Source organism: Agelaius phoeniceus, chromosome 5 (assembly GCF_051311805.1).
Source record: "Agelaius phoeniceus isolate bAgePho1 chromosome 5, bAgePho1.hap1, whole genome shotgun sequence".
Taxonomy (NCBI): Eukaryota; Metazoa; Chordata; class Aves; order Passeriformes; family Icteridae; genus Agelaius; species Agelaius phoeniceus.
The window spans coordinates 58,217,111-58,240,883 of NC_135269.1; the positions used below are offsets into that span (position 1 = coordinate 58,217,111).

The 23,773-nt window shown below is 40.6% G+C and overlaps 2 protein-coding genes across 7 annotated transcripts; both read right to left on the reverse strand.

Moving 5' to 3' along the window:
* Positions 1–1,270: 1,270 nt before the first annotated feature.
* TRMU (tRNA mitochondrial 2-thiouridylase) lies at positions 1,271–11,917 on the reverse strand. 3 transcript variants are annotated; one of them, XM_077179089.1, is made up of 11 exons: positions 11,782–11,917; positions 11,119–11,284; positions 8,871–8,977; positions 8,190–8,312; positions 6,910–7,082; positions 5,892–5,945; positions 5,297–5,363; positions 4,343–4,443; positions 3,190–3,302; positions 2,898–2,980; positions 1,271–1,712 (listed from the first exon to the last, which is right to left on the reverse strand). In XM_077179089.1, the coding sequence occupies exons 1-11, from the start codon at positions 11,867–11,869 to the stop codon at positions 1,687–1,689; spliced, it is 1,101 nt and encodes a 366-aa protein (XP_077035204.1). In that variant the 5' UTR covers positions 11,870–11,917; the 3' UTR covers positions 1,271–1,686. The 3 variants fall into 3 exon arrangements, with proteins under 3 accessions (XP_077035204.1, XP_054487795.1, XP_077035205.1); XM_054631820.2 differs by having other exon boundaries at positions 3,190–3,334; XM_077179090.1 differs by lacking the exons at positions 8,871–8,977; positions 11,119–11,284; positions 11,782–11,917 and having other exon boundaries at positions 3,190–3,334; positions 6,910–7,023; positions 8,190–8,307.
* Positions 11,918–13,158: 1,241 nt separating this feature from the next.
* GTSE1 (G2 and S-phase expressed 1) lies at positions 13,159–23,329 on the reverse strand. Of its 4 annotated transcripts, none has more exons than XM_054631777.2 (11): positions 23,258–23,329; positions 22,573–22,656; positions 21,824–21,887; positions 21,144–21,747; positions 20,122–20,272; positions 18,573–18,950; positions 18,308–18,380; positions 17,584–17,832; positions 16,258–16,456; positions 14,518–14,658; positions 13,159–13,588 (listed from the first exon to the last, which is right to left on the reverse strand). In XM_054631777.2, exons 2-11 carry the CDS (start codon positions 22,649–22,651, stop codon positions 13,505–13,507), a joined length of 2,022 nt encoding a protein of 673 aa, XP_054487752.2. In that variant the 5' UTR covers positions 22,652–22,656; positions 23,258–23,329; the 3' UTR covers positions 13,159–13,504. The 4 variants fall into 4 exon arrangements, with proteins under 4 accessions (XP_054487752.2, XP_054487751.2, XP_054487753.2 ...); XM_054631776.2 differs by lacking the exon at positions 23,258–23,329 and adding an exon at positions 23,123–23,249; XM_054631778.2 differs by lacking the exon at positions 23,258–23,329 and adding an exon at positions 23,039–23,060.
* Between the last annotated feature and the right edge of the window lie 444 nt (positions 23,330–23,773).

Sequence of the window (23,773 nt, forward strand, 5' to 3'; positions counted from 1 at the left end):
TGCAGCCTCTTCTGAAGCAGCCCATGGAAGAAGCTATGTGCAATCTGAATTTCACAAATGCCCACTGACTCCTAGCTCACAGCACTGTGGTGAGCTAGGGAAGAGCAGCACTCACTTCATCATGTCCAAGGGCTTTGCTTTTACCATGGCCAGAGGCTGAGCTGCAGCCCCCACCCTTCTCAGACCATGAGTCTGCACTAAGCAAACATTGTTCATATTCAGCTCTACCTCAGATGAGGATTCTTCAGCAGAACCATGAGGTTCACTTCTGATGATAAAATCCCAAGTCCCCTGAGCCTATAATGTGAACAGAAACCATTACTGGAGAGGCTTCCACCAAAGAGCAGCATGTTGCTTCTGAGTTTAGCATTAGCCATCCTGGATTACTGCTGTGTCCAGTGTTAAGGATGTTTAAACAAAAAGAGGGAAGCAGAGAATATATTAAAAAGCCTCTGTTCTTCAGGTTCTGTAGCAGACATTTATTGCAGCCAATGCCAGCTGTGCTACAAGCAGGACATGGTTAACCTTTCCTGCTGTGAGGCATTGGCTCAGCAGTTCTCAGCAAACCTGGGATCTCACTGCCAGTTAAAATCTCAAAATTCTACACCACCAGGAAGTCCTGCTCCTGCATAATTGTACTTCAGGAACACTTACCTTCTACTACCATGCTGAAAGACAGGAATTCATTCTTGCTAACTTGCTACAATGAAGGTTTACTATAAGCTTGGGGTGTCCTCAATATGTACCCAGTCTTTATGAACCTATCTAATTTAGATGAACTATTCAGCTCTTCCTAAGAGCACTCAGTTTTGAGACATGGCAAGATCCAATCATTATCAGGTCTATAATAAGCTTGATCCACAATAAGGAAATCCCTGTGAATTTGCATTTTTCTCAAGCACAACAATGCATTCTCTTCTCCAGGAGACAAACCAAACAGCCTCAGACCTCAGCAGTTAACAGAAAATTAGTCAGTTGTGTGAAAACATTTAGCATTCAAGACTGTTAAGCCCCTAAGATTTGTAATTCTGTTTTATGTAAACATCTGAAGTGACTACTTAATATAGCTGAAGAATCCAAAGCATTTTTTGTAAAACTATGCAAAATGAAAAATAATATCTGTTGCCTGGAGTTCATTCCAAATGCTGAATTTAAACATCACTCATTCCTCTTCCAGAGTTCAAAGCACAAACATACATCTAGTGTAAAATAACATATGTACTTTACTAAGGACAGCTACCTTTAAGTAAGGGAACAAAAAGCATTTCACTTACACATGAGAGATAGATTTATTATTTCAGCCATGATTTTTGTATTAAAATTCCTGTATGTGTTACTGCTATTACAGAACACCTTAGGACATCCCTTGATACATATTAATATAAACAGCACCATACAGTCCAGCAGAATTGCACCAAACTGGCTTTAGTTTTAAACTCCTTCAGTGCTAACAGTCAAGAGCTGGGACTCTCTGGTTAACTGGCCTTATGAACCACATTTATTATAGTTTTTATTGTTCTCAGGCAGCAAATTCTCCAAAGTCCTTCAATAAATAACCCCAGGTGTTACGTTGCCGGTTCTATTTTGTCAATCTCTTCCTTCTTTGGGCTCTCCTCTCGGTTTTTGCCCTGTTGCAAGGTATACACTGATGGGCCCATCCTCAGGATCTTCCCACTGCCCAGGCACTCATCTCCCTTGTAGAACACAGCAAACTAGGAGATAAACACAGGGAGAGTCTTTTTAGCAGCTGCAAAAACCACGGTGAATAACTTCAGACTGTGCAAGACCTGCTGGACAGTGAGCAATTTTTATCTGTTCTGTCTAAATCTTAAAAAAAACCCCTGAAACAAACAAAAATCCCCAAATTACAGAGGATTTGGAGGCTCAAATGAGTATAAATTTATAAACATGTTGGTGGAAATTTCATCATTAACTTCTACAAGGCTATCTCAATGCTCTTCAGTCACTGAGGCAGAGTGGATTGTGCTGGAAAGTTTCCTTTCCAAAGGGGATGACATACGTAACATCATCTGCATCTTCACTTTTTTCCCCAGAAAACTGTGGTGGCACTTGGTAAAACATGAAGGGGGCTAAGGACTATGGCAGCAGACCAAGGAAGCAACTGGAGCTCCCTGATGAGCACAGCAGGCTCCTGCAGGAGAGGGGAGCCCAGAGCTCCTGCCCTGTCTCACTCCCTGGCAGTAAGAGCCTGGCCACAGGCTCAGCAGCTCCTGGCACTCAGGGGAATCTCATGCCCCCCACAAGCTCTGCCTGGATTCTTCTCAGCTTCTCTCCACCACAAACAGTTCTCAGATAATTTCCCTCCTGATGTGTCCCACAGGCCCCCAAGTATTGAGGAGGGTGGGTAGAACATATGCTGGGAGAAGGATGCAGGGAATGCTTGAGAGCCAGTGTGCTGGAATGTGATGGAGCATCTCTATATTGACAGTGTTAAAGGCATCCCTTTTAGGCACAGCACCTCCTCCCAGCTCTGTCTGGGACAATGGAATTCACCAGACAGAGTCTCACTACACAGGTTTGAACACTAAACCCATAATAAGCAGGCAATTACCAAATTAATGCCTTTAAAAATCTATTTTTTGCAAACAACAGCAGCTTCAATTTCTGCATATACAACTGATTACGAGAGATGCTTCTATTATTTTTAACATTTGTAAGCAAGTGTCTTAGACCATACAGATAACAACAGATCATTTGAAACTAGAAACAATCTCCCTTAAAATAGTTGATAGTCAAAATAGAGCTAACCACTCTCACGTGCAAATAAATCAATAAATAAAATTACTTTGCTCCAGCTAATAAAAAAGCTACTCTGATTTATTAGCCAGATAAGGTAAAGCACAAAAATGGAAGGAGAAGTACTTCTAATAACTCACCTGTCCAGGTGTGATAGCTCTTGCTGGCTTCACTAGTGTTACCCACACACTCCCATCTTGGTTTAGAGTCAGGACACAAGGCACTAGAGCAGAAAATGATCAAACACCTGACAGTTAATCATTATGTTTACATTAAAGAAGGAAAACCAAGGCTAAACAGATCTAAGTAAAGATACTACTGTGCAGAAACAGGAAGGCCAAGCCAAAGCCTATCCACTATTACTGCAGAACAACACAAACATGCTACCAGAGTTTTACAGACTAAGACAAAAGGAAAACAAGGTTTGACTACCCAGCGCCATCTGGTGCCGAAATCTGAAATGACATTCCATCATCTTCTCCCTGACCAGCTCTGCCGGCGGCTCCTCTGCTATCCAGTGCACTCGGTTTGTCCGCAGCAGGTCTCTGTACAGGGCAGGGTGATCTCGTGATGGTGCCTTCAAATACATTTATTTATTGCTGATGGTTTTGCCAAAGAGCATGCAACTTGTAAAGTGAAGCATGAAATGCAGAAGCATCAAGCCATAGCAAAATGAAGGCAATATGAGCAAGAAAGCAAACACTTATTAGTACTTGAATTAGGCTAAAGCAAGCCTGAACGATTTGTCAGTCAGTCTCTCTTCTTGTATGCTTTTCCCTCCAATTGCATTTCTACCTTCTTCAGGCTGAGTTCAGAAATCTGAACTTCTTCATCCTGTCTCAACAAGATGCTACCTCCCTCTTCTCCAGCTTCCCAAATGAACACATCCCCAGCAAAGACATTGCCTTTGACAAACTTGCTGCAGGACATAAAAATTTTTCTTAGTGCTCCAGTCTGTTTCTTCTCAATTCTCATTTGATTGATTTTTGCAGTTCCCTGCACTGGCATGCCAACAAGTAGCAGAACACCTCATTATAATCACATCAGTATCTAGGAAGCAAAACAACTGCATGAACAGGAAGTAACATTATCAATGCTAGCAAGCTGCAGAACTCTGCATCACCTCATATGATTAGCCATTAACATACCAATTATTTATCATATGTGTTCTCTCTCAGTTTTCAAAATTATAAATCTGTGTCACTGTCTCCTCATTCTTTTACTAGAAAAACAAAGCAGCAATGTATCATAAACCAAGGTAATACACATTTTATAAACCACATCATAATAACTAAGATAAAACCCTCATGCTTTAGAGTAGAAAATGAGAGTTCAGAGATTGGCTGACTCTTTTCAGCATTTGCCCTTTGCTTTGAAAGCTCTATGCCAAAACTAAAACAATTTGGTGCTCATGAAAAGCCTGTCTGGAAAAGATGTTTCACATCTGCTGATGCTATGCTAGTTGGTTCTTGTTTCCCCCAAGAGGAAAGCCAAGAATTCTGCCCAAGTTAGGCCATGTTCCATACAGCAGCAGTCACAAAATGCATGCATTAGTCATTTGCAAAGCCACTGTTAATTAACTCACCACAAAGACATCTCCAGTGCTGACATCTTTGTCTACAACAAACCAAGCATCCTTGAGGCCTGCCAGCCGAGCCCTCTGGCCTATTGTAAAGAGGAACCAACCTAAAGAAATATGAAAATGGAATGCTGTTAGCAACTTTTCATGAGTTCTTCTTTTAATGAGTTCTTCTTTTACTCTCAGAAGAACACATTAAAATAATCTCCCCAAAACTTTACCACTAAACAAAGAATAACAAACCAAGCTGTCTTAGAGAAGAGGGCCAGCCACAAACTAAACTAACATTTACTTGAAATTTCATCTGTACCTGAAATGCAAACTAAAGATTACAACTTAATCCATTTCAACTGTGCCATTCTTAAGTCTTATAAAAGATATACATTTATTTATTTCAGTTTCAATTTGTGGGTTATCTACCATTCAGTCTCACCAGTCTCCCTTACTTTTAGGTACCAGTATAACATCCTGTTATCATAAATTAGTTAGGAGAGGAACTCAGTTTTGGCAGCTTGAACTGAGGACAGCAAAGGAAGAACAAACAGGAGAAAAGGAAAAGTTAAGGTGTCCATGTTTGATGAGGTCCTCCTGTGCATCACTGAGGTGCATTTTCTTCTGCAAAGTTTAGGTACTAAAGAATATGGAACTGAAGCACAGTCATTTTGAAGGAATTAAGTGAACAATGGTCTCTTGGTATTGTATTAAATTGTATTAAAATAACAAATATTTAGTATCAACAGAGTAACCCTAATAATTATATGCTTTCTTGCAATATGGAACAAATAACCAAGAATCAATTGTAGATCAAGGCTCTACTACTGCATACAGCAAATTTTCCATGGTTTAACAAACTGGGTAAAACCTGTTGACTTCTTTGGAATTTCCCAAAATTTGTCCCTCCAAACAGAAGCAGTACTGTTCCATTGATCTAAAAGCTATTAAGGTGGGTTAGCCAATTACCTTTGTGTCTTCCCATCACCTTCTTATCTTCAATGGAAACAAAGTTACCAGGTTGAGGTTCCAAGTACTAACAGAGAGGAAGAGGTAAGTCACGAGACAGCCCAAGAAAACCTCATAGCATATTTCAGATTCTGTCATTACATTCTCTCCAAGCTGAAAAACAACTCTTCAAGAAGCAAACTCTGCCCAAGCAGCTTACTGACTCCTTCTTGATGCTGCTCTCAGAGAAAAGCAGGAAGGGCAGTCCCCATGAGCAGCTTCTAAGCTTCACTTCCCCTACCCCCACATATGTCAGGAGCAGCAGGATCCAGCACTTTGTCTCTCTCACATTCCAACCATCTGTCAGAGCCTGGCAGGTACAGGAGTGCACGTTCACTTCTTCTGCTCCAAAAAATGAGTGACAGCTGGTAGAGAGGCAAGAGGCTTCCTACAGGCTGTGGATGTCAGCTTCTAACTAGGCTTGGGGCTGCAAGGGGAGGTGGGACATTGCTACTTACAGTGGGCCACAAGCTGCTTGAGATTTTTCTGTAGACAGTCTTTTAAAAACTGAACACCAGAACAAAACAAAGATTGTCAGAGATTCAGTGTTACTCACCTCAAGAAGGAAATTTTCAAAGTTTCTTTCACCAATGAAACAGACCCCCATACTCTGAAAAAGAAACATGGAGTTGAATACACAAAAAGCAGAGAAAAACTTTCAAAATAATGTCTATTAATAATCTGTCCAAGATTTTTCCCCTCCCATGTATCCCAAACTATCTTAGGCATCTCATAAACAAATCCACAACATCTTCTGCAACACAGGCAAACTAATTCTATACAGAATCAGTGAGAGCTGTAAGCACAGAAGGAAGAGGGATAATAGGAAATAGAACATCTGTTCAATAACTATATTAACCTTGGTGACTAGGCTGTATGTATATTAAAAACAGATGACTCTTTCATATTAAAGTACAAAAGTAACAAAATGATACAATGATGGTCCATCTCTTGAAAGGAACCACTATCAGAACCAAATAGGCTTTTCTCTTCCTTCCAGTTACTGCTGACATTCTTCAAACACTCATTTACTGAGGCTGAATAATAAACATGAAAAGCAATCAAGGCAGCATCAGCAACATAACTACTGCCTGCATTACAGCTTTTAAGATCAACTCATGAAGTCTTAGCTCTCAGGGACACATAACTTTTTTTTAAGGAGTAAATGTAGACAAACAGTATGATCCAATTTCTAAAGACATATTGAGAAATAATTTTAAGTGAAGATTTTAAGTGAAGAAGCTCTTAAAAGCTATGGAGAATAAAAAAAGCTTCCCCCTTGCTGTGATAGAGGATGTTTTCCTTTAGGCTCATAGCATCCTACACATTCACCTTCACCTTAATTCTTCTGAGATACAACAGCAGACAAAATACCTGCAAGCTAAAATACACAATTAACCACAAGCTCCTAAAAGTACTTTTAAGGAAGTAGCCAGCTATGAAAAATGTTTCCCAACCTATTATATTATTCTTTTTCATCAGAAATGGATGGGTTGTCCAAGGTTAAAGTTCAAAAAGTTCAAGAAAGTTGTTTTAGAGAGAAATACAAATAAAAGTGTTAAGTGTTACCATGCCTCTTTTTTCTTTAGCACATGATGAAGGTCATGTTCTGCTGCTATCTTCTTTACAAAAGTTTTTGTTAAATCCCCTAAAGGGAAGATGGTTTTTCTCAAAGCATCCTGTGAAATCTGACTGAGAAAGAAGGTCTGGTCCTTAAAGAGGTCAGCCCCTTGAAGGAGTTTCACAGCTGTGAAAGTGAAACACATAAAGCATCTCAACATAACTACTATTAATAGTTCAAATTTATTTTGTTTGATAATCAACATTTCTGATTTATTACTTTTGAATACATGTTAACAAAAACACTTGGATATTTTCTCATCACTAAAAAGATCTAGAAGATTTTGTACTATGCAGAATCCCACAAAGACTTACACTGCCTCATCTATTTCAATAGTGCATGTATCACTGGCAAGGATATTGACAATATAAAAAACAAAAACAACTTTCACACTTCCTGTGAAATAGAGAATGAAGAGTCAAATACCTTGGAGTGTACTGCTCTTCAGAAAAACAGTGTTTTGCTCTGAAAAAATCACCCTACTAGAAATCAACAATTTGAGCAATCAGTGGAGTTATTACCAATGCTCAGAGATGAGAGTTTGACCTTTTTCTTTAAAATAGATGAAATCTCCTAATTACCCAGATGAAATAGAATTGGTAGTTTTTCAATCATGTTCAGTCCCCTCTCTTTGAAATTAATAGCTCTGCTGTTGTATGAACACTACTTATGTGTTTCTTGACTCAAACACAAACTAGAGGCCAATAGTTCAGTTACAGCTGGTGATACAAAATCTCAGTCACAGGGCAAGGAAGCCAATGACAGCACACAACACCTGCAAACTACAATCTGGCACATGTACAGACCATAGGCCCAGCTGGGGCCATTTCAACTTTCCAGAAGTAAAATTAAAACAAAGAAAGAAATAAACCCCTTTAAGTCCAGAGGTGGACAAATGAAAGTAGGGAATCTCTAATGTAAGATCATCACTGTGGCAGCTTTGCACAGCTTTAGTTTACAAGGTTTTTTCCCTTTGGGTATAGCTTGCTTCTCACCATATATCAGACATTCATCTGACTCTTAAAACAAGAAAATGTAATGCTTGACAAGTCAGGGTCATTTTCAGTAATATAAACACCCTTGTTTAGTACAAACAACCATCTACAAAGGCCAGGGTTTAATTGGTAACCATTGTGTATAAGATCACAAACATCCCTGATTCTGTGACACCAAATACAGTTTAAATTTCTCTTTCATATGTAGGACAAAACATGAAATGAAGACACAACTTACTATTTCTAACTTCAAAACGGTTTCTGAAAAGCTTCTGTGGTCTTTTAGTATGTTTCTGTTGAAACACTTCCTCATCCTCCAGTGAGGTCCTGGCATAATGCCCAGTAGCAATTGCATCTGCTCCTATTAAGGAAAGAAAAACCAAACATAACATAAAGGCACAAACTTGAAAATCACAGTTCAAAACACAATTACAAACACACAGTAAGAAAAGCAGAAAGCAATGAAAGAAGAAAACCTAAAGAGAAGCCTTATACTGACAATAATCACACTCCTGCTATTTAAATAATGCAAACTATTCACCAGCATGCCAGCACTTGTGCTTTTGTACTTTAAGGACCACCTAAGAATGTAAAACTTAACGGTCAGGTCAATGCATGTCCCCAAAATAAATCTGTTCCTACATATGAGCAACCTAATCTAGTGGAAGATGTCTCTGCCCAGGGCAGGGGAGCTGGACTGATGACTTTTAAAGGTCCCTCCCAACCTGAACCATCCTATGATTCTTTATGTAAAAGCAACCTTAAAACCAAATACTTGGCAATGATTGACACAGTACTACAGAGATATGCATTAGGCATGCACATGAAGTCATGTATTTCCCCACCTTTTAAAGAGTTTGTTTCCTTTAAGCATTTCCATGGCACACACTCTGTACTGACACACTTGAAAATGCCTTACCAAGGTTATCCATAGCATAATGCAGGAAGTAGTTGAATTTGATGTGCTTGTTACACAAAATATCGGGATTAGGAGTCCTTCCCAACTCATACTCTTTTAAGAGGTCACTGCAAAATAAAGACTCAAATGTCTATCAGAATCATTAACATACATCATACTATCAGAAACTGGACAGTGTTCAAGTATGAGAAGCTGAGTCCCAGTACCAGAGAAGACTCAGGCACCATAAACATTTTATGTCAGAAATAAAATATCCATTAGATTTTGCTGTGCAAAAAAACAATGTTTGGAAGATTTTCTACAAAGTGCACTGAGGACAGGGTCAAATTATCACTTACAATCTTGTAACCCTGCTTTATTAAATTAATATTCCCTCTGGGCAGATGTGGCTGTCCACTGTGCACACCCTACTCATCTCTCAGGGAATACTTACCTACAGAATTAAACAACCCTGTTTATTTGTTCAGTGGGACACTTTGGTGGTACACACCAGGAGAGTCCCAGCTGAACAGACAGTAACTTCAGCTGCAATAATGTCACCACAAGCAGTCACTCATAGGGCTTCATTTTAAAGACTTTTTTTCTGTTATTTTTTTCCCCCTTCTAGAAATTCTAAGTTTCTCCAAGTTATGTTTAGTTTTACACTACTGCATAATTACTTAGAAAATGCTGAAATAATAACCAATGAAATTAAACTAGCATACAATGCTACCCTGAGATATCAAAAGGCCTTATCATTGAATCATTTTGTTTGCCAGGCTGCTATCAGTAGCCACTGCACTAAAGAACTGAGGGCACAGACTGGATTTAAAAGAACAACAGCATTCCTATTATTTGATTTTACTTTTCTCCATTTGAAACAGAATCAATTCTTCTTCTTTACCGTGACACTACATTAAAAAATAGAAAATAAAGAAACATGTCTCTTATTTTCTCTAACTCCTTTTTAAAAGTTCTGAATTTAACAACCCATACTAATAATTAAATCACCTGGGTGTACCCAGAGCTGCCTCACACCTGACTCTTATGGTACCCCAGGAGTTCTGCAAAGGAGTCACCAGAAAGCCACCCTCACAGCAATTCAGAGCTTCTAGTAAAGCACAGAGCCAGAGAAAGGGCAATGAAGGCAATGTCTACTGGATCTCTCTCTGACAGGATGAACTGAACAGGCTTCGCATAAACCATGGACAAGACAAGAGCTGGAACAGTCCTCATGATAAAAGATGTTTTATGGTGAATAACTCTCTAAAGAGAGATCCAGAGGAGGAACAAATTTAAGATCAGTGATGACAGGAAAGAAAAAAGGATTCTGAAACAAACTAAGACACTTGTAACAGAATGTTAGAAACACTGTACTTACTAACACACCCCAAAAAGTTTTGTAGCACTTACTCATTCCCTTACACCAAAAAGGGAAAAATGGAGTGAACTTTCCCAGAAAAGAGCTGTTTTGTTGTTTTCTTCACTGACTGTCCAAAAGTTTGGTGCTCAGCTCTATGTCATTTCAACATGCAGCATGACCAGGTAAGTCCTCAGTTTCATGTAAGGTAATAACAGCACTACTTAAAGGGGGATGATGAACATCAGGGAAAAATTTTTATGTACTTGTGTCCAGTGCATAAAGATAAATTATGCTGTTATACCAACGTGCCCCTTCTTGTCCTACCTTCCATAAAATCTCTCAGCTCTTCCTATGTAGAACTTTGCCTAAAGTGCAACAAATTCACAGAAAATCTGAGCACCCTCTTTAGAGAACAGTTTCAGATTTGTTCTAAGTTTAAAGAAGCAAGGCTAGGTCACAATCATTTTGTGCTGAACTGGATTCAGCACACATTATGTAAAATGCACTGAATAAGTTACACACACAGTGACAATAACAGTACCCCACTAAATAATGTTTTTTTCAAATTGCAGTAAGGTTGGGCCAGTACATCAGTAGTTGAAGAAAAGCTGCAACAAAGCAATTGCTAAACATTCACACAAGCAGAAATCTCTTACTAACTAAAAAAATTAACATATTAAAAGCAAAATATAAATTCTGACCTTAAATACAAACAAGAGAAAAAATAATTCCTCAATATTTAACAGGCTTCAGGGCTTTCTCTCAGCATTGATAAAACTGCAATAAATTGCCATTGCTCATTATCTGTCCATTCTTCCTTTTCATTGTAACACAATACCACATATATATCAGTATATTATATACCATAAAATATTGAAAGACCAGCTATTGTAAACGTGTTTCTACCTGAATACTTCATTCCAGTATTCCTTCACGTAGGAAACCTGGTGAAACGGGATATCAAGCTTCTGGCACACCTGATAAGCATCTTCACAATCTCTGTCAACAGAGCAAGCTCCCTGCTCATCCAGAGGGTCCCAGTTCTTCATAAACACCCCTGTCACCTGGTAGCCTATGAAATGAAGGCAAGAACGACTTAGAAAGTTAAGTTCTTACAGCCTGGACACAAAGCCTGTGTTTCTCAAGAACGGCTTTAGTAACTGTATCTTACCAAAGGTGTGAGCAGCCCTGTGCTACGTTTCACTGTATAGCTGTGCTGTACTGTGTGTGAGCAGCCCTGTGCTACGTTTCACAGTACAGTTACCGTATAGCTGTGGTTTTTACTCTAATCCAAGCTCTTCCAGCAACCTACCACCACACTAAGTCCCATCTCCCGCCCGCTCTTTCCGGCCGTTCTGCCGCCCCCGCGGTGCCCGGCTCTCCGCGCTGCCCTGCCCGGCCTGGGGCCGCTCCACCGGCCCGAGGGGCGGCTGAGCGCGGGGAGGCGGCCGGACCCGGCTGCGCGGGGACCTAGAGGGGAGGCGCGGGCCCCGCAGCACGGCCCGGGGCAGGGCAGGGCCGGGCCCCACCGCCCCCGCTCCCTCCACCCGGCCCGGGCCCAGCCCGCACCTCGGCGGCGCAGCAGCAGCGCGGCCACGGCGCTGTCCACGCCGCCGGACACGGCGCAGGCCACGCGGCGCGCCTGGGCCGCCAGCATCGCCCCGCCGCCGCCGCTTCCGGCCGCCCCGCGCCCCCACTGCGCCTGCGCGCCGCGCCGGGCAGAGCCGGGACAGGGAGCCCGGAGCGCCTCCGGCCCCCGCTAGGGCGCCTGCAACCCGCCCATGCTCGGCCCGACCCTTCCCACTGCCCCTGAGCCACAGGACCAGCGCCGGGAGTCAGATAAAGGAAAACCCGGAAGGAAAATACCTTCCTTTGATTGCTTCATGTCCGTTATCCCTGAATAAAGCAGCTTATCCCAGCCGGGGGCAGCTATGACTAAAGCATCTGGCAGTAACGTGAAATACAAAGCTGTGTTTCGTGTTAGGTACATACAGGCAACGTGGGTATTTGTGATTGTAATATGTGTGGAAACCGACCATGGGACAGTTATAAAGAGGAATTCTAATAATAACTGAGAAAAATAAAGCATGGAAGAAGGTCTTTGAACCTATCCTTTGTTTGCAATTAACCTTTATAAATCTTAATTTAGGAGCATTTGAATTAAAGCTTTAAGGATGCTGCTTTTTGACAAGAACTTTCTGCTTGTAAGCCTTAAAGAGTTTTGCAATAATAACCTTTTGAAGTATAATTTTAGAATATTGCTTGTAGTAAGGATCTTTTGAAACTAGCTTTAGAATATATAAAAAGGAAACATGCTGCTTGAGAAAGGAAGATGGACATCAACTCAAGGACTAATACCTTCAATCAAGGGAAGCTGGACATCACTCTTATGAGATTTATAGTCCTTGCAATCAAAAGGTGGACCCACATCTGGAAACTGGACTTCACCAGATAAAATACTCCTTCCTTCTTTTGGAAAACTGACCACCACCACCACCTGGGATACTCCTTTCAGGATGTACATCCTGAGACAAACTAAATCACAATAGTGTATAGAATTGTGAGGTAAAAATTGGGAATAGAAACTGCTGAGAAAGCTTATGAGTACCCCTATAAATACCTGTAAGCCCCAACTATCCATGTGCAGTTGGAGGGAAAATTTCCCCCACTGTACCCAGTGCTGTATTGCTCATACTTTACCATATTAATTAAGAAATTGATTGCTGCTTGAATATTGGCCTAGTCAAGCTTCTTATTTATAACAGTAACAAGCTGTTATCTTCTCCTTGCTGTTGATTTATTCTACTGGAGTTCAAATCTGAAATGTTTGTTTCCAAACTTGCTACACCACGCTGAAGTCCAGTAGTTTCTGCCTACTTATTAGCATTTGTTAGTGAAACACTAGAAAAGTCTAACCAAAGCATGCAATAAAAAGTTGCTATTTTGTATAGGTTTAGCAAACAATTCATTTATTTTAAATTAAAACTTGTTGTACATAGAGGAATCAAATGACGATGTAAGAAGTAAGGAGGCAGGCTTCCAATTCAGAAACTGGAATTACAATTCCAATTTTTTTTGCCTTAGAGCAACAAAGTTTAAATATATCCATTGCAGCATATCCATGAATAAAACCATTATCAGACTGACTGTATCAAGAGTGTTAGAATTCTATTTTGTTAATACAGTTCATCAGACAATCTACAGCCATCTTCAAAAATTATACAAATGAGGAATAACACCAAAACCACTTCAAAGATCACAGTTGCTAAGAATTCTTCATTTCAGTTCAAATTTAGAACTTCAGTAGAGGGGAATCCAGATTTTCTTTGTTTACATCAGGGCTCAGAGTGATAAGAGGAGAACTCAAATCAATTAGCTGAAAGAAAAACAAACATTTAGCTATTGTAGTCAACTGCTGTGCACAGCTACTAGCAGCTATAATCTTTATCATTCTCAAGTACTTTTCTTGTTTAGAGTTCCAGAAGACAAATACAAGCACCACACTCAAGCTTTTGTGTTCAGGTTTTTAAAAACACACTCATTTTTAGACAAGCACAAGCTTCTCAAAAGGTGGTTATTGCCCATACTTACCTTAAAAACCTCAAACCTTTTCTAAGTTTCACTGCTATGCATATTGTAGTGACAGTGCCATCCAGACAGGACACAGCACTTCTGAACTCTGAGTGTGCCCCCCAAAGTCAGAGTTCTGCAACACTCCTCTTTTGACAAAATTTGAAGGGCCTGGTACTCAACTGAGCCCAACTACACCTTTTGTCAAAGGCTGCATCCTCACAGTTACCAGCATTCATCTGACAATGATCTAAAGGCATCTACCTTCAAGCCACTAATGCATAAAAATGCTTGTAAAATTTAGAGCAGATTCCAACAGCACACATCTTCCAACAGGAGAGGAACTGAACAGGAGAAGCATCCCTTCTTTTTTGATTAAAATGAGCTGCTGCCAAGAACCGAAAATGTGCAAGAAAGGTTAAACAAGAATAAGCATGCCAACTCTATTGAAGACAACATTCACTTCCTGCTTCAGAAGAGTTTTATTCTGTAACAACTGCTTTAAATACTAACTTCTTTCTCCATCCTTCTCCTTTTCCCATTTGCAGACTGCTCACTGAGCTCTAGTTCAGAACACAGTGCTTTTAAATATGACATTCTCTTAAGAGCACCTAATTATGTATATCCTATTGAGCCAATATTAAATAATTCCTACAGTATTGTGCAACTGCTCTGCAGACAGTTGACATTTTTCTGCTAACATAACTTGCACCAGATGATGTGAATAAAGCTTACCTTTATCTGCCCAGATAACACAGGCTTTGCAGAAGTAATCTTACTCACTTCAGGAGTATTGGAAAGGTCAATCAAAGGTCTGCTTTCACATTCAGAAGTGTGTGGGAGAGATTTGTCTGCTCCAATATCTAGCAGTAAAGCCTTTGAAAGAAAGAAATTCAGGTTTTCTCCCCTCTTCAGCAAGCTTCCTTCATACACATTGAGGCAACCAATTTAGCTTATACAGCTTTAATAATCACAGATTAGGCTTATTTTACAGCTTGGTATCTTTCATTCAGGATTCATTGCACACAGTGTAAAATCCTCAGCTCCTACTCTGTGGCTAGCATCACAGGGAAAATGTGGTAAGGCAAAGCAAAAGAGATCCCTTGGGGTATAAAAGTTTTTCACTTAAAAGTATAGTTAAATTTAAAACAGAAGATTAGTAACCCTCTTAATATTTAAATTATTTAACTACAATTACTGTGCAATGTTATTTAGCCATATAAACTATTCTCTACAGCTTCACACTCTAGTTATCCTTCTGTCCAGTTTAACTACCTCATACATGTACTAAGCAATTCTGAAACACACAAGCCACCAAGTAAGCTAACAAGGAACATACTGATAAAATAACATCAAGAATTAATCCTCAGATTATTCTAAACCTCAATATTTGTAAATCAATAGCCACTTTGTCAGGTTAATATTTCAGAACTACAACTTTAGCCCCTTCTTCTTAATGCCTGTGGAGTGCCAGCTTTCAACATGAAGCCACTACATTCCTGAGAGAGGGGAAGTCTTCACTGAAATAATTACTTGGCACTGAAGTTTACTGCTATATGGACTTTGGGGTTTAATCCTCCCTCCCTGTATGCAGATTTACACTCCTTTTAGGTGACTGAATTTAGCTACAGCAGTGTTTTGGGTTTGGAGGGTTTTTTTAAATCCCTGAAGGAGCTTTATGGCTGCAACACAAACTGCCCTGCATCACTACTTTTCTAATTGAAGCTACAAGGATTTCACAGTACTCTTCCAAAAGTGGAAATTTAATATACAATCTGCAAGTACTTGACAGTGCATTTGAGATAGAAATACACTTAATGGAAATAGTGAACATATGATGTTCAGTGCTAAATATAGGCACTGGAGGGTGCACAGGGTTACAGCCAATTGGGCATCACATTATAGAAAAAGACATTGAGCTATTTGAGAGCATCCAGAGGAAGGCAAAGAGGATGGTGATGGGCCTGGAGGGGAAGCCTTATGAGGAACAGCTGAGGGCACTTAGTCTGTTCAACCTGAATAAGAGGTGATGAGGGGAGACCTTATTGTGGTCTTGAACATCCTCACAAGGGGAAGCAGAGGGGCAGGTACCAATCTCTTCATTCTCATGATCAGTGACAGGACTCAAGGAAACATCATGAAGCTGAGTCAGGGGAGGTTTAGATTGGATAGCAAGAAAAGGTTTTTCACTCAGAAGGTGGTTGGGCACTGGAACAGGCTCCCCAGGGAAGTGGTCACAGTACCAGCCTGACAGAATTCAACAAGTGTTTAGTGTGATTCCTGGAGTGCCCTGTGCAGGGCCAGGAGCTGGACTCTGATGGGTCCCTTCCAACTCAGAATATCTTATTATTTAATTATTCTAACACATTTTAACTTCATGTATACTGAAGTGGTTTCCCTACTTATCCCTTATCTTGAAATAACTCAAGCACTTTACTTAGTAGTTTTGTAGGAAAATATAGCGTCATTTCTTACCTCAGGTTGCTTCTCTTCAGCCAGCTCATTTTGTACTTTAGCCAGCTCATTGTGTACTTCTGCCTCTTTTAATGCATTTTCTGCTCCTTCTGTAGCAGTTTTCTCTGGAGAGAAGTTAAGTACAAGAGGTAGCACAGCTGGAGGAGATGTATCATCCTCTGATGATGTCTGTGTCTTACTCTCTTGTTTCTGTTTACAGCTAGGGAAAAGAGCATTAGAGATAACTGAGTTTTTAATCAGCATTAACTGAAGACAGAAAAACCAATTTCTAACCTCATTGCCTCCTTTTTTACCCCAAGCTTTAATGACCAAAAGGCTTCCCATATTTTTATCCAAATAAATGTTAGTTACCCACAAAATACAAAATACTTTATTCTGCAGAAGAAGTATAGCCTACCCATGCAAAAAAGGGATGATGAAGAATTTAATCTTACTTGACATTTCCATCCAGCCTAAACTTCACACAAGGCATTTTTGTTGGTTTTTTTTCTAAACTTGGAATAGCTAGCAAATGGGCAATGATTTTGTGTATCACTGAGAAACCCACTTCAGTCTCTGCTGAAAGGAAGTGCTGACACTGGCTGGAGGACATGGGGCTGTAATCTGATTAGTGTGATAAAGTCACTGTAGACAGAATAATTGTTTCCTTGAGAGAAAAGACTATTTGAGACATTTGGCCTAAGTAACACAAGTTTTCTGAATCATGAATCATTCCTACTTTAATACAGTTCCTCTCCACCAGCCATAAAACAGGCCTGCATACATATACATGGCCCTTGTCAGAAGATGCTGGGTGGATAATATGAAGAAGGCAACACCACTTTCACAGAAAAGAAAAAAAAACAAAACAGAATTAAAACATAAGTAAAACTGCTCAAAAAATAAAGTTCAAGTCAACAAAATCCTTGGCTTTTTGACTGATGTTTAAAAAATGTCATTTTACAGACCACTGGCAACAATATAAAACAAAAATTAAAAGTAATGTGCATTTTAATCAGCTATTTCTCTTCATCAGAAGGCAATAGCAAAACAACACCAGAGCACTGGACACAAGTCTTAATTTTTCCCTTGTTCAAGAAATACAAATAATTTCCTATTAAAGCTGTAATTCTTTAGTGTTAGATATTGACTCACCTCAGTATGGCTTATACCATTTTACCAGTCACAAGTTTTAAGATTTTATTAGGCCTACACAGCTTTTCTATGCTCAAATGGTTTATTCTAACATTTAGCAGAGGCCCTTGAAACCCAAGAGGCATCACTAGAGTTGACTAAGAGGCAGTTTGCCTACAATACTCATTTCATCCATGAAGATTTCTGTCTTACCCAGCTGTGAAAGTCTTTTTGGCAGAAAAGCTGAAGCTTTGCCGAAGAGATGCAGCACGTGGAGAAGTTTGCAAGCTTGGTACAGTTTTAGGAGTCACTGCTGGAAACCCTGAGATCCGACGGACAGGTGTAGGCAGGCCAGACCGCCTCACGCTGGCAGGAGTCATGGTGGCAGACCTCTCAGGAAAACAAAAACCCTGGAAGGCCTTATCTTCTGAGCCCTTCATAGGAGTGCTGACTGCCATGGCACTAGAAGAGGAACAGGCCTTAGCCAATACCTCCTAGAAACTGTTTGAATAACACTATTCTACCAAATGGCAGAAATCCATTCCCTTCGGTCAGTAAGGGAACAGTAGTCACCTTAAGGTTGATAATCACAGCACAGTAAGGACTTTACTCAATCAGAATTCTTTTATGAAGTATTTCAGTCTATTTAGCACTGCAAAGAAACCTCTTCTGAATAGAGTTGGGAGGGTTATTTGGTTTAGTTTTGGGTTTTCATTTGTTTTAAATCAGTTCCAATAGGCATGTCTGGATTCCCCTCTACTGGAGTTCTGAATTTGAACTGACATGAAGAATCAGTTCCAATCAACGTTGTCTAACGTGGCAGATCTCAAGGGACTAGACAATGAGGTTAGAACTTTTAAAAGACTGTTGTGACACCCAACCATGTTGCATGCTAAGAAGGATGCCTCAGTGCACTCAATTTTCAGTGAAGCCCTACCTTCCAGGTGTGCCACAAAACGTTAATCCAAGAGATGGTGTTGCTTTCGGTGCCAACTTGCTTGGTGTTGCATCTAAAGAGAAAATTTTTGTTAATTGCTATCAGATTCATATTTATTTCTTTTATAGCAGTTTATCTTTCAGTTAAATACTAATTCCTTCCCAAAGGTGGACAGAAGTGTAATGAAACAAAAAACAAGCCTCCAAGGTAACATTTGCTTTTTACAACCAAAGTAGAAGACAGGTCATACAAAGTATGTGCTTACCTTGAGTCTTCACAGGAGCCTTAGTTTGACTTGTGGAAACAGACAAAACTCTAGCCTTGGGCTTTGGACACAGGCTTCCTTTTGCTGAAGTCCCATCTTTATTCTGCTGACATAGCTGCTGCAGACTGGAAACAGAGCTTGGTCTCTGAATTCCACTGCCTGCAGCCTCAGATGATGCTGCAGAAGCTGAAGATTTAGCCAGGCTTATGGCACTAGGTATTTTGGGAGTACTCGCTGATCTCACTTGCTTCCTGAATTTCTCAGTATTGGCAGCCTGCAGAGATGACACTGTGGTAGGTCTGACAAGGGCCAGCCTGCTTGTACCAGTTGAAAGCTTAGAGCCACTCACACTAGCTTTTGATGACATGTTTGATTTTCCTGAAATAGAAAGTTGTACTTCTATAGTTTTTGACTAAGCAGAATAATTATACTAACACAGGAAAGAAAAGCAGCAATTGACAGCATTTAAATTCAGGTTCAAACAGCTCAAGTTTAAGGAGAATATATTCAACTACTGAAAATTTATTCCTCAAATTCTTTGGCAATTTTATTTTATAGTCTTCTCACCAAATTCCTGAATTACTGCAATCAAGTGAAAGAATATTCTTCAAGGAATGCTGGAAGAGCTTGCAGATTCAAATCACTTCCAGCATTTACTCCCAGCAGAGCTGGCCCTGTTCCCTTAAGCAGCCTTTCAAGGAGGTTAACAGTTTAAGTTACACTGATTAACACCACAGGCTAAACTACCACACAAGCATTTTTCCCAGGCTTCTGTAAAGTTCTTACTTTCAACCTGTAGGTTACTTTCATTAACAGGATGAATCTTGATTAGACAGTTCTATTGCATAAAATAGTTCATACTAAGCTTTTAATAATATGCTATTATTCTCCCAGAAAGAAGGTGCAAAATTAAAATTTGCTCAAACTTTGTATTTCGACAGATGAACAAGAACTGTAGTCCTTACATCTGTTAGTACTTCTAGGAGACTATTTTCCTGATCCTTTGAGGCTTACTGAAATGGTCAAATTCATGGTCTCAACACAATACAAGCCTCTTGACTGTGTTATCTCCCCAAAGGTGTTTTTCCCATCTGCTTGAGTAAATAAAGCTCATCCTTTATTTAGGCTTATAGAAACATGGGATAATGCCTCCCCATTTCCTTCCAAATTTCAGTTGTTTTGGTGTTTTGTTTTTTCTTTTCATTCCAGTCAGACAAGCTTAGAGCATTCAGAAGCTGACGTTCTTGGCTATAATAGAGGAGATCATGCATAAAGGGAAGAAAATTCCTTCCTTTCTAGCTGTGTCAGAGGTTCACATGTAGGCATCAGGTTTGTATGAATCTAGTCAATCTACAAATCATGGATGTCTAACATTTATCTTTAGTCCACAGGGATTTACTGGGCTAGCCTAGAAAATTCTCCATACAAAATACTTCTTAGTGCTTGAATGTACTGAATACCATTAAAACATTTCCAAATCCAAAGTCCAGAAAATGCTCAGCTATTTCAAAATTGATTTGTGGCACAAATCTGTAGTAAGAGCAATTACCTTTTTTGCCTATAGGAGAAATTGGTAAACTTGAATTAAGACTTGAGTTCATGCTGGAAACTGATGATGAAGATGATGATAATGTAGTCTTCCTTGTGAGACCACTGGCAACACGAGGACATTTCAGATATGTCATCTTCCTTAAGCCAGGCTGAACCAAAAGAAAAAAATGCCCTATTTAGCACATTATTTTGCCATTATTTGTCTTGGCATTGTTACTTTTTACTTGTGAATTTTAGAGGAGCTCCTTAACTCAAATTACATTTTAAGAAATGAATTTTCCTAAGAGACAAATCATTGCATCTGGATTATTATACAGCATTGGAACATCAGATCTAGAAGGCAAACAGTTATTTTTATTCCTGCCACAAAATTGAGTATGGACTTAAAAGAATTACAGAATAAAAAGAGTCAGCCTAGACAGCAGTATATCAGAGTCCTGTTATTTCTATAGGTGATGGTTCTTAAGAAGCCCCTACCATATCTTCAGTAAAATCTGTAATAGATACTAGAGGCCAAGCTATAAAGTGTAGAGCAATAAAATCCAAAAGATATTCTATCAAAAGACTGGGATTTGTGCTCACAAGGTCACTAACACAACTGTTTCCTTGCTATCCCAGGATACATTTCCATTGACAAGGATTAAATAAAGCCACTTTTACACATTAAGTATAAAATTACACATGAAGTATAACAGTGTCGTGATTTTACCAGCAACACAGCAGTGTCAGAAACCAGTTAGAAGAGAAGCCAAGAATTATAGTATTCACAAAACCAGAATACAAAAGAAATTTACTTGCAAATGCTCTATACTGTCATAATAGACAAAGTAATCCGTTATTATACCATAGTACCTGCCCTCATTTTTTGTTCTATATACATTTTCTGACTAAGGATCTTATGAGGTAGAGAGCACCAGGAGATTAAAGTTTGCTTTTGAAAATAAAAGATTGTAGACAGATTAAATATTCATAAAACACAGACTTCACTTGAAGAAAACATTGCCCAGAACCTGACTTTACCTTGTCAATTGTCAACAAATTGCTTTTTCCAGAAGCAGATGATGGTTTTGCCATTGGCAGTTTGCAAATTGCCTTTGTATTTGTTTCCTTGGTTTCCTGCTCTTCTGTTTGGGGTAAACTGGCATTTTTTGTAGGAGACACACAAATTTTAACAGGGCTTCTGTTAGGAGGAGCAGGAAGAGCATGCACTTTGCCATCTGACACAAGTTTCTGTGGTGCCTTCTGAAAACAAGGTGGCAGCTGACATGCTGGGCTATCCTGCACACAGTATGTCTCCCGTTTAACGGGCCTGGGACTTATTGCTATGTTTTTGTTTCTCAGTATCTTCAGCTTTGACTTTGAATCCTCCACAAATGTTTCTACAATCTTGTTTTCTTGTTCTTCTGATTGGCTTATTTTGGTCTCCTCGTCCTTGCTTCCAGTCTCTATTTGCAGTGCCAACAAATGAGCTTCTTTGAAAATTTCCACAAATTTCTCTCCTTGAAGTGGGCTCCACATGAGTTTATCATCAAAAGCAGACACACTCCTTTTTGCTTCAATACTGGCAGCAATACATCTTTCTTTGTGTCCCACAGGTCCAACAAAAACTTCATCTTCATTTCCACTACAAAGAAAAATAATTTAGGCCAGCACTGTGCATGTGTCCATTTTGAAGGGTCTACAGTACTTACATAACTTACCTTGTTGAAGAGAGTGAAAGGTCAAAATCAAACTTTTCATCAGTCAGAAGAGGAAAGTCTGAAACTATAAAAAGGATCTTGTCACAGCATGGATTTGCAATGAAAATGACTGCATTATGCTTTGACAATTTGGTGACTAATGTCAGCTGGCAAAAAGCTTTAGCTACCAAGTTTAGAACGTTAAATTTAGGAAAATATATTTTAGGTCCAAGAAATTTAAGGTACAATTGTGAACATGATCATAATTGTGAGATGCCCAAATATTGTGAAACAGCTTAATGGTAATTTCCAAGCAGTTGTAACAGCAAAACGGAATGCAGCTCCTCAGCAGCCTCTAATCAAAATAAGTGAGAACATGTAATCTAGAGCTATGTGACAGTGCATGTGTCCCATCATCAGTACTCTTCTTGTTCAGGTTACTACAGAACAGCAGCAGGAGTCAGTGAGAAAGATTACTTTTCTTATTAGTTAATATATACCCTAAATAAATCAGCAGCTGATGGATAAGGGAGGAGCTCAGATTAGATGTACAGAAGAGAGGTTGGTGACATCTATCACTATTACACAAGTTTTAGCACCATGCTCCACAAGCTCCTCAGGAAGCTTTTGAGCAACAGCAGCCCATCCAAGCAGGTGAGTACACAGAACATGATGTAAGGCAGACAGAGGATGTCTACTGCTCTGAGCTGGCCTAGCCTATAACAGGGGATATACCACATAGAGAATAATTCAGCATGTTCTCCACCTACCATTGCTCATGCAAATATCCAGCTTTTCTTCAGTCAAATGACTCAGGCTATCTACTGACATTTCTTTTTTTTCCTCCATAGTACCTGGAAAATATAGAAGTAGACATGCAAGAGGTTTAAAAAAACCCAAAACTGAACAACAGGCTCACAGACTTCAATAATACTGCTGAATTAATGAGGAGGTAGACATTCCCTTTGAAGACTCTCATATTTACAGACTGCCACACAGAATCACTGAATAGTGAGGGTTGGAAGAGACCTCTGGAGCTCGTCTAGTCCAATCCCACATCAAGGCAGGGTCACCTGGAGCAGGTTACACAGGAACGCCTCCAAGTGCGTTAGCAATATCTCCAGAGAGGGCGATGCATGACCTCCCCGGGCAGCCCACTGCAGTGCTCTCCCACTCTCGTTCCTATTCACGCTGAAATGACGCTTGCCGTGGTTTAGTTTAATTTAGTATTCCTACCCGTCCCGTCGCTGGGCACCACCCAAAAGGTGATTTACGGGACGCCACGCAGTTCACCATCCCACCGACCGCCCAACGCCCCACCTCAACCGAGCTCGCACAGGTCCCCCCCTTCCCCGACCGCGACGGGAAGCGGGGAAAGGCCCCCGGGCACCGCGCTGGGGCTCTGGGGCAGGGCCCGAGCCGGGGTTTCCGCCTCCGCCGTCCCCCCGCGCTCACCGCTCGCCCTTCGCCACCACCGCGCACGAGCCGCGCCGCGCGCCCGCCCCGACTCGGAAAGCGCGCCCCGCTCACGTGACGCGCCCCGCGCGCCCTCATTGGCCGATTCGAAAGATACACGAGCGCTTCCGGTGCATTCTGGGGCTTGTAGTCAGCAGGGGCCCCCAACGGCTGCTCTGCCGTCCCGTCCCCGCCGCTGGCACGGGCCCTGGCCGTGGTGCATCACCCCCGCGGATCGTCCTGGCTCAGCCCGGCTTGCCTGGCCGGCCGCGGTGCTGGCTCAGCTTCAGCAGGGTGTGGGCATTGCCGAAGGTCTCGCCATAAGGCCGTGCTGTTGTGCCTCCGGACACAGGCGCCGTGCTGGCTGCGGTGCGGCCTCCTCCGCGCCCATTCCTTTGGTTTCCTTGACACCTTCGCTGGATATGGTCGTCTTAGTGTCTTAACTTTAGAAGTGAGGCTAAACGGCCGTTCAGCTTGGACATAAGAGGAATTTAATCACAGCAAGCATGACTAGAC